At 37.6% G+C, this 13,743-nt stretch overlaps 2 protein-coding genes across 5 annotated transcripts in view; one reads left to right on the forward strand and one right to left on the reverse strand.

Annotated features, from left to right (window-relative positions):
• The window catches only part of ERMP1 (endoplasmic reticulum metallopeptidase 1), a 42,963-nt gene extending 36,466 nt beyond the window's left edge, over positions 1–6,497 (forward strand). Inside the window, exons 14-15 of the mRNA XM_081067223.1 lie at positions 2,553–2,716; positions 2,843–6,497. Coding sequence (XP_080923349.1) covers positions 2,553–2,716; positions 2,843–3,007 — 329 coding nt within the window. The 3' untranslated portion in view covers positions 3,008–6,497. The remainder of the gene's footprint in view (positions 1–2,552; positions 2,717–2,842) is intronic.
• Positions 6,498–9,485: 2,988 nt separating this feature from the next.
• RIC1 (RIC1 homolog, RAB6A GEF complex partner 1) overlaps positions 9,486–13,743 on the reverse strand; it is a 98,204-nt gene continuing 93,946 nt past the window's right edge. For all 4 annotated transcript variants that reach the window (XM_081067219.1, XM_081067221.1, XM_081067220.1 and 1 more), the window contains 3 exons: positions 12,781–12,958; positions 12,426–12,614; positions 9,486–11,586 (listed from right to left, as the gene is read on the reverse strand). In XM_081067219.1, coding sequence (XP_080923345.1) covers positions 11,301–11,586; positions 12,426–12,614; positions 12,781–12,958 — 653 coding nt within the window. In that variant the 3' untranslated portion in view covers positions 9,486–11,300. The remainder of the gene's footprint in view (positions 11,587–12,425; positions 12,615–12,780; positions 12,959–13,743) is intronic.

The following is a 13,743-nucleotide window of genomic DNA, read 5'->3' on the forward strand; positions in this document are numbered from 1 at the left end:
CCAACTGAGCCATCCGGCCGCCCCTTGAATTAACTTTTGTGTATAGCGTGAGGTAGACATCAAGATTCTTTTTGGTAGTTAACCAGTAGAATGAAGAATTATGGGAATTAAATGCCTTAGCTGACACTTTTGAAGCTGAATACTTTTGTTCTCTAGGCTTTTAAATTTAATAAGAAACAAATTTATTTTGCACCTGGTTTTCCTCTTCATGCTAGTAAGTTTAATTTTATTTAATCACCAGCCTGTAAAAAGGAAGCACAGGCCTTTCTCTATCCTTTATGCACAATTTGGAGAATTCCAGTAAAATTCAGGTTCCTGCCAGGCAAGTTGCACGTCTACCTCCGCTGGTTTGTGATTACAAATGTCAAGAAATCAGGAAAAAATTTTTTTTAACTGTGTGTGTGTGCAGGTGTGTTTGTGCACCAGTTACCGCACTTTCAATTACAGAAGCTTTCTAGTTTAGTGGTTGGGAGTATTACGATCCTTTGCAGCTTTTTTCAGTATTTATCTTGATATTTTTGGGTATTTGTTTTCCCATATGAACTTTAGTATTAACTCTAATATTAAGCTTATTGCTATTTTGAGGACTATAGTAATAAATTTATAAATTAGGGAGAACTTGACATTATAATGTTGAGTCAGCCTGTTCATGACCTGGGAATGTCTTTCATGCGTTCAAATTTATTTTTGTGTCTTTCAGGAGTGTTATAAAATTTTCCTCACCGAGGTTTTGCTGCTATTATAATTGGGGTTTTCTCTACCAGTATGTCTTCTAACTGGTTTTATTTGGTATTTATGAAAGCAATTGACTTCTGTATGTCAATTTTATATCTTGCTACCTCAATCTTTTATTTTTTGAATTAATCATGATACTCCAGGGTTCTCCAGGTCTACCAGGAATTGCCAAACTTTAAAAGCCAGATAGTAAATATTTTTGCTATATGAGTATGTCTCTGTTGCAGATTTTTTAAACCACACTACACTTGCAAAACGTAAAAGCTATTCTTAGCCTGAAAGCCATACCAAAACAGACCTCAGGTATAGCTTATTCACTACTGCATATCATCTGCAAATAGTTTCATTTCTTCTTTACCAATTCTTATGCCTCTAATTGATTTGTCTAAATGGCTAATGTTTCTAGCCTCATGTAGAACAGTTCAGATAATAGCATTCTTGCCTCGTTCTTGGTATTAGTACAAAGGTCTCTAGTGTTTTCCCATTATGTAAGATACTAGCTTCAGGACATAGTTGCTATGTTATTTGGTGCACAGAATTCTAATTATTATTGTGAATTAGAGATTTTAGTATTAAAGTGTCTTCTTACTTTTAAAGTCTGTTTTTCTTGAATTCTATTTTTTTCTGATGTCAAAAAGGTTTTTTTTTTAAATTGTGTCTATTTGCCTGAAATACCTTTGTTTTACTTTATTTTTACCCTTTCTGAATCTGTTTAAATGTGTTTCTTGAATATAGTATATCATTAGGTCTGGCTTTGTGAACCAAGTTGAAGATTTAGACTTTTTTTCTTTCAGTTGCTGAGTTAGGTCTATTCACATTTATTTTTTCAATTTATTTGTTTGTATTTAGGTTCTTGTTTTTTGGTATTATAAGGGAATTTTAGCATTTATTTATTTATTTTATTTTATTTTTATTGGGGAATATTAGGGAACAGTGTGTTTTTCCAGGACCCATCAGCTCCAAGTCAAGTCGTTGTCTTCAGTCTAGCTGTGGAGGGCGCAGCTCACTGGCCCGTGCGGGAATCGAACCGGCGACTTGGTGTTATGAGCGCTGCGCTCTAACCAACTGAGACAACTGTCTGCCCAGTTCACACTTATTTTTATGACGGATGCATGTGGTCTGAACTTTGTCATGGTGTTCTGTAATTGTGTTTTATTTGTTCTAGTCCTTTTTCTGTGAAGTGTCTTCTTTGCTTTTTAATTAAAAAGTATTTTCTGGTACTTAAGATTTCTACTTTTGCTTGGATCACCTGTTTTGAACCTCTTACTATCCGTGTGGCAGGTTTTAATGGCATTCTTTAACTGTTAGCCGATACAACAGTTTGCTAATACTTTCTTTCCTCTTTCCCTCCCTCAGTGTTAATTACATGCAACATTTGTACATTAGTCTTACACCCTCACCTCAATATGTGTCTTAGTAGTATTTGTATTTGGATATTTTAAAATCCCCCCTATATTCTTTTGCTGTAGTTTCTGCAGTTCTCTCTTGGTTAGGTGCTTACTCTCTAGATTTCTGAAGAAAGGCTCTCATGAGTGCCAGGTTCTTCTGTGTTTAAATGACAGGGCCAAGGCGTCAGCCCAGGTTTTCTCATTGTAGACTCTGCCTTTCAGTTGCACCTCAGTACTTACTTGTTACTCAGTACTTACAACCCACTGAAACTCCAAACTGGCCAACTCCCATTAGGTTTGCAGGGAACGTCTTTAAAGTGATAAAAGGCACGAACTTCATAGTCTGGTTGGGTTGTGGGTTAATTGCTTTTCTTATTGATGGTTTTTAAAAAATTGTTTTCACTGATTGTCTTTCCTCTTACGTTACAGGACCAAGCCATATGTCATTCTATGTTCGAACCCACAAAGGGTCAACACTTTCTCAGTGGTCTCTTGGCAACGGCACCCCAGTCACAAGTAAAGGAGGAGACTACTTTGTATTTTACTCCCATGGACTCCACGCCTCTGCCTGGCAGTTCTGGATAGAAGTCCAGGTGGGAATATCCCAGCATTGCTGTATCATTGATCAGGTTCCCAGATGGTATTTGGCAAGAATCAAATGCTTGGACTCAGTATTCTGCCGTCTTAGCACTACAGCACTAACTAATTTTCTCTCCCAGGTCTCGGAAGAACAGCCCGAGGGAATAGTCACCGTGGCCCTCGCTGCCCATTATCTTTCCGGGGAAGACAAGCGATCCTCCCAGCTGGATACTCTGAAGGACAAGTTCCCAGACTGGACGTTTCCCTCGGCCTGGGTGTGCACCTATGATCTCTTTGTGTTTTAATCTTGTGGATGAGCTCTGAGTACATGTCTGGGGAAGACTTCCTGTGCCACGGTTTCTCCCTCTGCTACATGGACATTTGTCACGTAAGTCGGTGGATTTTAATGAGCAGACTATCAGAGAGCTTTGTGGGCCACCACCACTCTCCAGGCCAAGCACCGTCACAGTTACACGGCGGGCAGTGAGGCATGGCCTTTTTGACACTTGAAAATGCCAGTTTTCTGGCACATAAGCACATGTGGGTACTGCCACTACACTAACATGTCACTTTATAAGCCCTTAAGGACAAAAGCCAAGAAACCACTTCAATAGTTGTCCCCTTAGAATCATGAAAGATGCTGAAGATAATGTAAGACCACTGTTAATGAGACAAATTACATTTCCAGTTAAAGCCTAACACCATTTATTGTGTCAGTGGATGGTGGGGAGAAACCACATCCACTCAAGCGATAGTCTCTAGAAAGCTATTCATCAGCAAGCTATTACCATAAGCCCTGGGGAAGACCCACTGGGCTTTCGAGGGCCCAGCCTGTGCCGGGAGCTGTGCTTCTTCAGGCAGCCTCTAGCAGGTACGCTGCGTCTCTGGTGGAGCCCAGGACCCCTCATGGGCAAACCTGTGCTGAATGGTGACGCCTGGCCTTCTGGCAGCCGGTCACCAAGAAGCATCATATTGATGCCTTGCTGAGGTTTTTAATGCCCATTTCCCTCTGAAACCTATCTGTCCCCCCTCTCTACTAGTTTAAGGAGAGGAGCATTTGTCCAGCTATATTCTCCTGTGGGTTTTCACAGGTTCTTTTGGTTCAGATTGTGCAAGTATACAACCTTCCTTCCAGCACTGAGGTCCCATGGTGGCTGTTCTGGGGCAGGGGGTTGGGAGTGGCTGGGCATTTTATATTCATACTGTTTGTTTTGCAGGAGTTTTCTGTTTTCCACAGTTAATCCTTTAGGGCGTAATTTTATTGACGCATAGGGTCCTTGTTTTTTAGCCACTTGAACAGATTGGTTTCTCAGTAACTTAGCTCTAGTAGGGCTGGCTTTCCTGAGACTTGAGGTATGGCTTGTACTGGAATGAGATCACTGTACGTACAGCTCCTGCATAATGGGGTTCAGATCCTGCATAATGGCAGTCCTGGGACTTAAAAGTGCTTTTCATTTTGAAGAAGATGGCTGTTTAGCTTGTGAGGCCTATCACAGCAGTGGGAGGGTTTGTTGAGATTAGTGGTAAATTTTCCTTTCTTTTTTCCATTAAGAAATGTAAAAAAAAAAAAACTTTGTTTTTTTGGACAAATTTTGGGTTTAGTAAACATAGACCAAAAAGAACATTTTAAAGAAAAGCCATAGTAAAAATTAAAAAATTGGCACCTGGATCCATCTTAATAGGAAGAACATAGTGAGCACATCACAGGAGGAAATTCTTGAAGCTGCTTCTGTGACACGTACAATGATTTCTTAATCATGCTCCTCATTGCCTGCCTGATTTGTGACTAAAAACCTGACTGGGCCCCCACACACAGCAGGGCTACCACCAGAGCTGAATGGTAATGTGCTGGCTGTGACTCGCATGGACACTGGGACCATTCCTTTTTTCTTGACTTTGTAGAAACCATGTATTACTCGTCTCAAGTGCTTCAGGTATCTGGCTCCTACCATTTATCTGTGAGGCCAGAGGATTCTGAATGTGTCAGGTGGTACATAAAGTTTGCAGTGTTTATAGCTTGTATAGAATCCTAATTGTGGTGGTGAAACAGTAGTATCTCAGTGAATTTCAAAATGTAGTCAGTTCTCCATATCTGCAGGTTCGTATCCACAGATTCAACTAACCACGGATAGAAAATACTTGGGGAAAAATGTTACATTGTTGCTGACATGTACTATGTAGGTGGCTACAATGGTTGCATCTGTACTAAACATGTACAAACTTTTCTCCTAGTCATTCCCTAAACAATACAGTATTAACAACTATTTACATAGCATTTACATTGAATTATGTATTATAAGTAATCCAGAGATGATTTAAAGTAATACAGGAGGATGGACATAGGTTATATGCAAATACTACTACACCGTTTTATGTAAGGGATCTGAACATCCAGGATTTGGGTATTCGAGGGAGGTCCTGGAACCAAACCCCTGTGGATTTTGAGGGATGACTGTACAGGCATATTTCTGTCCCTGTGGTTAATCTGAAATTGATTACTAGAAATTTTTTAAAAAGCAAAATCTAAGTGTTGAGGAAGAGACTTTGTATGAAACACAAATAGTTCCGTGATTTTTTTTTTTACTTTGGGAAGGATGTTGTTCCTTTCCAGTAATAATCATGGTTTTCTTTCTACCTTTGGGTTATATCTTTATATATAAACAATTCTCTTTTGTCTTCGGGTTTCTTTAGCATTATAAAGCTTTGATATTATGCAGGGTAACAAGATGCCCACTAGTCTCTAGGCGTGGGTAAAATCCTGGGAGATTGTTTTAATGCCGTAAATAGTTAAGGAATTACAATATTCAAAGCTTTGTTACTAAGTAGTCACTGAGGTTAAAGAACTTACAGGTTTTTTTTTTTTTTTCTTTCAGTATCTGATCATTTGAATAACATTTCTAAAAAGGTTATTTCCTACAGAATTTAAATTTAAGTAGCAGAGTACTTGCACATTCAGGGAAAGTGTAAAGAATTGTGATTTTGAATAAGTTCTTTCTTAAAATTTACAGTGTCAGACCTATGAATGATTGTTGCATGAAGCATTTGTTTCCACAGTTTAGCAGATATTAATAATAATCATGATAGGATTCCTAAAATGTTGTCACTGAGGGGGGCCATAAACCAGCCTCTTGACTCATGAAGCTTTGGGAAGAATGATTATGTCTGTCCGTTTCTTTTCACTGGTTTGCTGACGATTAATTGTTGCCTTACAATATTACTGAAATAAACTTTTTAATGTCTTTGTATCTTTAACAGAAAAACAGATCTTTATTAATTGTCCTGTAGCCTTATATTTGAAGGGTTATTTCAAGTCTATAGAGTCTTTTAAAGCCTTCTTTTAAAAGAATTGCTGTTAAAAGACCTAGCTGGCTCATGTTTGTAAAGAACTCAAGATGGAAATGTTATTTTACTTCAACTGGAATCCTTTGTGCTGTGTGATGAGATTGTGCATGTGAATTACACAGAAATTAATGACCTATATTGGGTAAATGTTGAGCTTCAGCATATTTAAGAGTTTTAAATCACTGAAGCACTAATAAAGATGGATGTTCTTTTGTTGGCAGCTAAGGGTAGGAGGGAGGGAAGAAGAAATTATCTTTCAGCTGGAGCGTGACCACCGCTCATGCTAATCTCCACCAGCAACCCCATAAAGAGCACCCGCATCCCTGGGCACGTTATTTCACTTTCTGAGTGAATTCTCTCAAAACAGTTCAGAACAAGGTGAAACAGCTGAACAACCACCACTTTTAACACACCTCACCACCTTTTAGGGCCAATAAAACCAAAATGCACTTATGCCTCTTTGTCTGTTTTTATTTAAAAAATATCCTAGCCAAGTTTGAAGTACGTCAGTATATTTTTTTGATACTACTACTGCCTTATTTGATTTGTAAAAATATATATAACATGTTGCTAATTTCCTTTCTCCAAGTTTGGTTCTACACTATGATCAAGTGAGATTTATGCCAGGAATGCAACTGTTGGTCTAACACCTGACAATCAGTGAATGCAATACACCGTATTAACAAAATAAAGGACAACCATCATCTCAGTAAATGCATAAAAAGTTTTTTGACAAAGCCTAACACCTTTTCATGATAAAATCACTAAGAGATGGGAACTTCCTCAACCTGATAAAGGTCATCTATGAAAAACCTCACAGCTAACATGATTCCTGATGAAAGACGAAGCTTTCCCCTACCACCAGGAAGAATACAAGGATGTCCATGGGCTCCTTCTATGGAGCTGTGCTGGAGGCTTCAGCCAGGGCAGTGTGGCAAGAGGCATCCAGATCAGAAAGGAAGCGTTAAAACTCTCATTGCAAACGACATGATTGGCCATATGGAAAATCCTAAGGAAACTACAAAAAATTATCACAGTTAGTGAATTCAGCAGTGTTGTAGGATCCAGTATCAATACACAGAAATCAGTTGTATTTCTATATACTAACAAAGAATAATCCAAAAATAAAACAGTTCTATTTGCAATAGCATCAAGAAGAATAAAATACTTAGGAATAAGCTTAACAAAAGAAAAGAATACTACTTGCTGAAAAAAATGGACAGCCCATGTTCCTGGATTGGAAAGCTTAATATTAAGATGGTAACATTCTCCAAATTGGTCTACAGATTGGATACACTCCCTATCAAAATCCCATCTGCCTATTGTGTGCATGCACATAGAAACCGACAAGCTGATCCTAAAATTCATATGGAAATACAAGGGACCCAGAATAGCCAAAAACAGCCTTCAGAAAACTCACAATTCACACTTTCAAAACTTCCTACAAAGTACAAATAGACTTATAGATCAACGTAGTACAAATTAACAGTCCAGAAATAAAACCACACATTTATAGTCAAATGATTTTTGACAATTTAGTGGGAACAACTTTTAGTAAATAGTTTGGGACACTGAATATCCACATAAAAAAGAACAAAGACTTCCTCACTTCATACCACATACTAAAAATAAAATGGATCAAAGGCCTAAATGTAGGAACTAAAACTATTAAAACTCTTACAATTAGAAGAAAACATACCCATTTAGTACCTGTTTTTGCTAACTGAAAGAAATCCTAAGAGGATTTCAATTTTTATGAAAAAAGTTGTACTAACGTAGGTCTTTCAAAAAAACCAAGTGGTATAATGCAAACTTTTCAGAAAGTGGTGGACTTATGCCACTTCGGCTTATGAAAGGTTTCATAGGAACACTCTACTTTCAGTGGGGGAAACCTATATCTGATAAGGGTCTAGTATCTAACATATATAAAATATCCTGCAACTCAACAAAAAGATAAATGACCCAATTATGAAATGGGCAAAGGATGTGAACATTTTTTTTATACAAAGATATACAAATAGCTAATAATCACATGAAAAGACATTAGTCACCAGGGAAATGCAAAAATCTCAAAATCTATGATACTACTTCATACATTAACGCATTGCCTATAACCAGAGACTACAGTAACAAGTCTTGATGGTAGAAACTGGAACCCTCCTCCACTGCTAGTGGGAATGTAAAGTAGCACAGGCACTTTGGAATATGGTTAGGCATTTCCTCAAAAAAATTAACCAGTTATCAGCATTTCCACTTCTAGAGAGAACTGAAAACATGTCCACACAGAAACTCGTATGTGAACATTCGCAGTAGCATTATGAATAATAGTCAAAAAGTGGAAACCACCCAAATGGCCCTTAACTGAGTGGATGAACAAAAGTAGTATATCTATAAAGTGGAATATTATTCAGCCTTAAAAAGGAATGAAGTACTGATATACAAAGATGAACCTTGAAAACATGCTAAGCAAAAAGAAGCCAGACAGAAAAAGCCACATGTCATATGATCCAATTTATATGAAATGTCCAGAATAGGCAAATCCAGAGACAGCAGATTCAGGAATACAGGAAAATAAGAAAAAGTCAAAGTCACTTTTAATTTCATCTATTAGAGATTCCTAGTCTCCTCTGCACTTACATATAAAATTGGTGGAAATCGGATGGTATGCATGATTTTATATCATTTTTCATTATATTTTGAACATTTTGTATGTTATTAACCTGGACTATCTGCTTCAATCTCGTGTTGTCAGGCACCTAGGATACTGCCAGCTCTCAATGCTTCTATTTATTCTAAATAACTCTACATACAAATAAATGTTAAATCTGTCAGGATTTCTAAGTTTTTTCATACGAAAAATTCTATGTAATTCTTTGGAATTATATAACCAAAATAATATTTTGGTGGTTTTTAATACATATACTTTTTGCTGTTAAAGTGAGATGGTGAATCAACAAAAGTTCGTGGGTGTAATGGTTTTATTGCCCTGTACCAAGTAAAAAAAAAAATACACATTACAGCAGTAGCAGCAACTTTAATTATAAGCAAAGATTGTCTCTACCCCCAAATGACTTCTTGTTTTGGTATTAGCAAATAATTTCAACTTCAAATAGTTATACTGAATATTTAAATTCACTGGTTAAAATTATGGCTTAAACAGTTGATATGTGAATCAAACAAGGTAAAATAAAAATACGAATTTAAAAAAATTAAACTATATCTAACAAATTACCAAAGAGAAATTTTCCATAAACTTGCCTTTTTTTTTCCTTTGCCTTGGGGCCACCCATTCCTATTAGCTGAAAAACAAGTATTTTACGGAAGAAAAGATTCATTTATTGCATTAACCACAGGTATACAGTTAACCTATTTGGGGCCCTGCTTTGAAAGGTGCAGGATGAACTCAGCAGTACATCAGGGTATTTGAAAAGATCACGGCTGTTTACAATGGTAAATCATTTTTATTGACTGAATATTCACACCAAACAAAAGTAATGCTAGTTCTTCTCCTAATAGACTAGAACAGGAGAAGAAATTTCAATTTAGTTTCTCACTGGCCTGCATGTACTCACATGGAAACATTTTCTAAAGATTTAGGGAAAGATGGTTTAAAACAAAGCCTTAAATAAAAGTAGCACCAGAAGGACCAGGTACCCCTAATCACATATTCCACTCATTCAGGAGTTTCAGTATGTGAAATTATTGCACTTGTAATATAAAAAGTGATAGTAAATTACCAAACGCAATAATTTAAAACAGTTTGATGAATTTTGAACTAATCAATTTCAAAATGGTTTTGCGTTTCCCTTCAAGCAAACCTGGCTAGAACTAAATCTAGCCATTTACTTTAAAAAACAATGATAGAGGACCAAGTTTTACTTTTAAATTGTAATTGCACTATGCGAAGAGAGGCTGTTTTACATAGTGGTATGGATTTGGTCCACATCAAATACATTGTTATAAAAATAAACAAGTTTGTTTTTGTAAAAAATAACATTGCATTCCTTTGTTCAAATTGCACAGTACAAACAAGCTATCTAAATTAATACTGTTATAAGATAATTAGAAGTACATACAGTGGATATGTGTTCAGTCTGAAGCAATTAAAGAGTATGTAGTTATGTTTCCATAATGTATGAAAACTAAAATTTAAGTCATATCTAGAAATACATAAAATATTTTAAAAGTTACAATGAAGAATGCGTTCTTTACATACTAATTCTTAATTAGCAGTGATAATACAGGGTTCAGCAATCTATTTACATAAAACTCCCATTTTTATTCAATTTACAAAAGCAATAAATAAGAAACTACATTAATTTGCACAAAACCTGTTTCATTTCATGATCAGTGTGGCCATTTCTGTTACTTTATGACCAAGCCAATAAAGCTGTCTCCTTCCTCTATGAAGACTGTTCATATCTGGCAAGAAGAGCGAGCGCTCTCTTTATTCCAAGAGTGAGGAAAGCCATGCAGAATCCAGCATAGAACCTTATAAATTATAATACAAGGCCTAAACATATGAACAGTGCCTTTGAGTATATTTACACAAGAGTATTCACACGAAGATAAAGTTTTTTGATACAAAATAGTTCAGTGGTATCTAGGAGCATTACTGACCAGGACCCCTCACACCACTGGCCAGACTGATAGAACAGGCGTCAAGCCTGCACACCGACCGACTCACAACAAATAGCTTTCATCAACTCAGGGCTGGGACTTCACAGGCCATCACACCGGCACGTGCTCGCCAGGGCAGGCATCTGCTCAGGAGGCCCAGTTACAGAGGCCAGCGCTCTCAATCCCAGGGGCATTGCAGGTAGCTCAGGTACCTGATGGGCATCAGCAATCACCTTAGCGTTTGTTTTTGAAAAACAGTCGACATACGCTGAGCCAGAAAACACCTAAGAAGCTATACGTAGTGAAAAAGCTCATCTGGGGCAAAACAATCCCTATGGTTTAAGAGCTACCAATCTTTAGGAATAAAACCAAAACGTTCTCATGTACACCTGTATAATTATTACTTTCCACTGCAGCTTAAAATTTTTTTTTTATTAAAGATGATTTATTCTGATACCACATTTTTCTGGAGTCAAGGAGATTTCTTGAAGGAGAAGGAGTTAGTTAAATTTAGTAATACCTTACCAGAGTCTCTGAGCTGACTTCTCTCCCTGGTTAAATCATCCAACTAGTTACAGTGTCCTCGGTTACACGCTGATTAGTTAATACTGCCCGTGGTGATGTACCCCACTGTTGTTAGGACACGGAACAGTCGTAAGTCCCATCCTGAAAAGGTTCCTCCTCTGCTCGGGCTGTGTCCTCCTCTTTCCGGCTGACCAGACTGCCACCGCTGACCTCGCCCTGGGGTACGCTTCCATGGCCCGCGGAGCCCCTGCTCTCCTCTGCCCGGGGGCTAGTCTGTTCAGGAGTCTTACCCACAGTTACTGGCTGGAAAGCTTCAGGCTGGACTTTCTCTTCTGTTATCTCACTGAGCTTCTGTAGTTGTGGCTTAATGATGTTTAAAAATGGCTTATATCCGGGACTAAGGAGAGGAAAAAGGAAATTAGTTCTCATCTGCAATATTCAAAAGGCTCCATAGTATTATGGGTAAATTCCTACTACACACTGATACAGTAAGATCAATGACAGATTTTGGGGGGAGAGGACACACAGGGAGGCAGGGAGGAAAGGCTTCTGAGGTGCCGTGGCCAGCAGAGAGGGGGCTGCAAACAGCAGTAGTATGAATCTTAAATTTCTGAGCACTAGAAGCAAAGACTGACATTCTTTATCTAGTATTAAACTTAAAAACCATATTCTACAGTGTAAGGACCAACAGGATTTTAGACTTGAAAAAGAACCTAAATGAATCTGCCAACTAAGGAAAGCTAGATCCAAGCAAAGGAAGCCCCAAATCCACAAATAATTGGTGACAAAAGGCTAGAACCCAAGGCTCTTTCTTAACTTCCATCCACTACTTTTAATTTGGGCTTGCTAATAAACTGCTATGGAATGTTAAATTCACATAGACCTTAATTTTTTATCTTTTCACGTAGACAGGTTATTATCTTTAGTTCTAGAGAACTATAAATCTGAAGGGCCAGTGTTCATTATGAGGTCATTCGTTCTGCATCAATCCTAAGTCAGTGACATGCATTCTCATTATAAACTGACCAACACTATCTCATTGGATATTACTCATGTAAATGGCTGGTGCTGAATGGTAACTAAAGAAAACAGCCTTAAAAATGAACATATGAAAGCATTTTTATTTCGACCAACCGAAAAATCTTTAAATAAACGAACCAGAGCTAAGCCTTAATGTGAAAGGAAAGGATTCACCAAAGGACACCAAGAAACAAGCCTAAGGAAACCGGCACTTACCAGTCTGTGGACGCCCATTTGTCCACTGCATGTAGCCCTGTCTTTATGTTCTGTAACATCTCTCCATCTACCTCTGAAGACTGGATAATAACCAAAATCTGGTTGATTGTTGAGGATTCTCTAAGAATCAGGCCTATGACAATGCACCAGTCTAGACATCCTGCCTCCATGAAGATGTGTAGCAAATACCTACATATAAACAGAAACAAAATAACTAAGAAGGAAATCTAGAGTTCAGTAGACTCAACAGATGTGTTCAGAAGGGCAATCAGTATCAGGAAAGTAGCCCCTGTGCCTTCTTTGCCCACATATCCTGAGTAGGCATTCTGTGCTTTCAGAATGCTGAGAAACTCACCGAAGCTGGACCTGGGATTTGTGAGGCCCTTTACTTGCCAACTCCATGGAGATGTGCTCTAGCTCTGACTGAGTTAAACTGAGTGTGGAGAAATTTTCATCCACCATTGTCCAGTCCCCATCCACCATGGAGCTACTTTCAGTCAAGTCTGTGGCTGAGCCAATACTGCATTCATCACCTGATGAAGAAATGCCAAAGGTTATAAACTAGCTTCAGCTAGAAAATGTTTTCCTTTGATTTTAAATATTGGCTATTTCTCAGATGTTGATTTCACAATACTTTGAAACCAAAAATGTTAAATCCACTGCTAAAATTCCCATATTATATAAACAGATTTTTAAAAAATCATTAGGCATTATGTGTCTTCAGATGAAAAAACATGCTATTACTTGGCCTGTCTCAAAAAAAAAAATATTTAGCTATAATTTGATCAAGTCTTTACAGTCAATTACCAATTTACACGAAATACAGAGGAAACTGTTATACTAAACCATGAGGATGCAATCACCAAAATCTACATTATGAGAAAATCCACAGAAGGAAGTTTCTTCAGTGAATAAATTGCAAGGAAAAAACAAAAAGGAGATGGAGAGGGGAACAATCACTAAAAAGAGAATTAAAAACATAACAATCACAATGTAGGAACTTTATTTAGATCTTCGGCCAAGCCATAAAAAACAATTATGACATTATGAAACAACTGAAATTTGAATACTTGTTGGATATCTGATGGTATTAAGGAATTGTTAAATTTTTAGAGGAATCATAATGGTATTATGGGTTGTTTTTTTAAAAAGTCCTTTTAGAGATAGATACGTACTGAAATAGTCACAGATAAAATACAGCACGTTTTGGATTTGGTGCAAGAACAGGAGGGGAAGTGGAAGAAACAAATGTGATCATGACGGTGACAATGGAAGCTGGGTGATGGATCCATGGCGGGTGGGGGCAGCAAGGGGTCCG

The sequence above is a fragment of the Rhinolophus hipposideros genome, assembly GCF_964194185.1.
Source record: "Rhinolophus hipposideros genome assembly, chromosome: 11".
NCBI classification, from domain to species: domain Eukaryota; kingdom Metazoa; phylum Chordata; class Mammalia; order Chiroptera; family Rhinolophidae; genus Rhinolophus; species Rhinolophus hipposideros.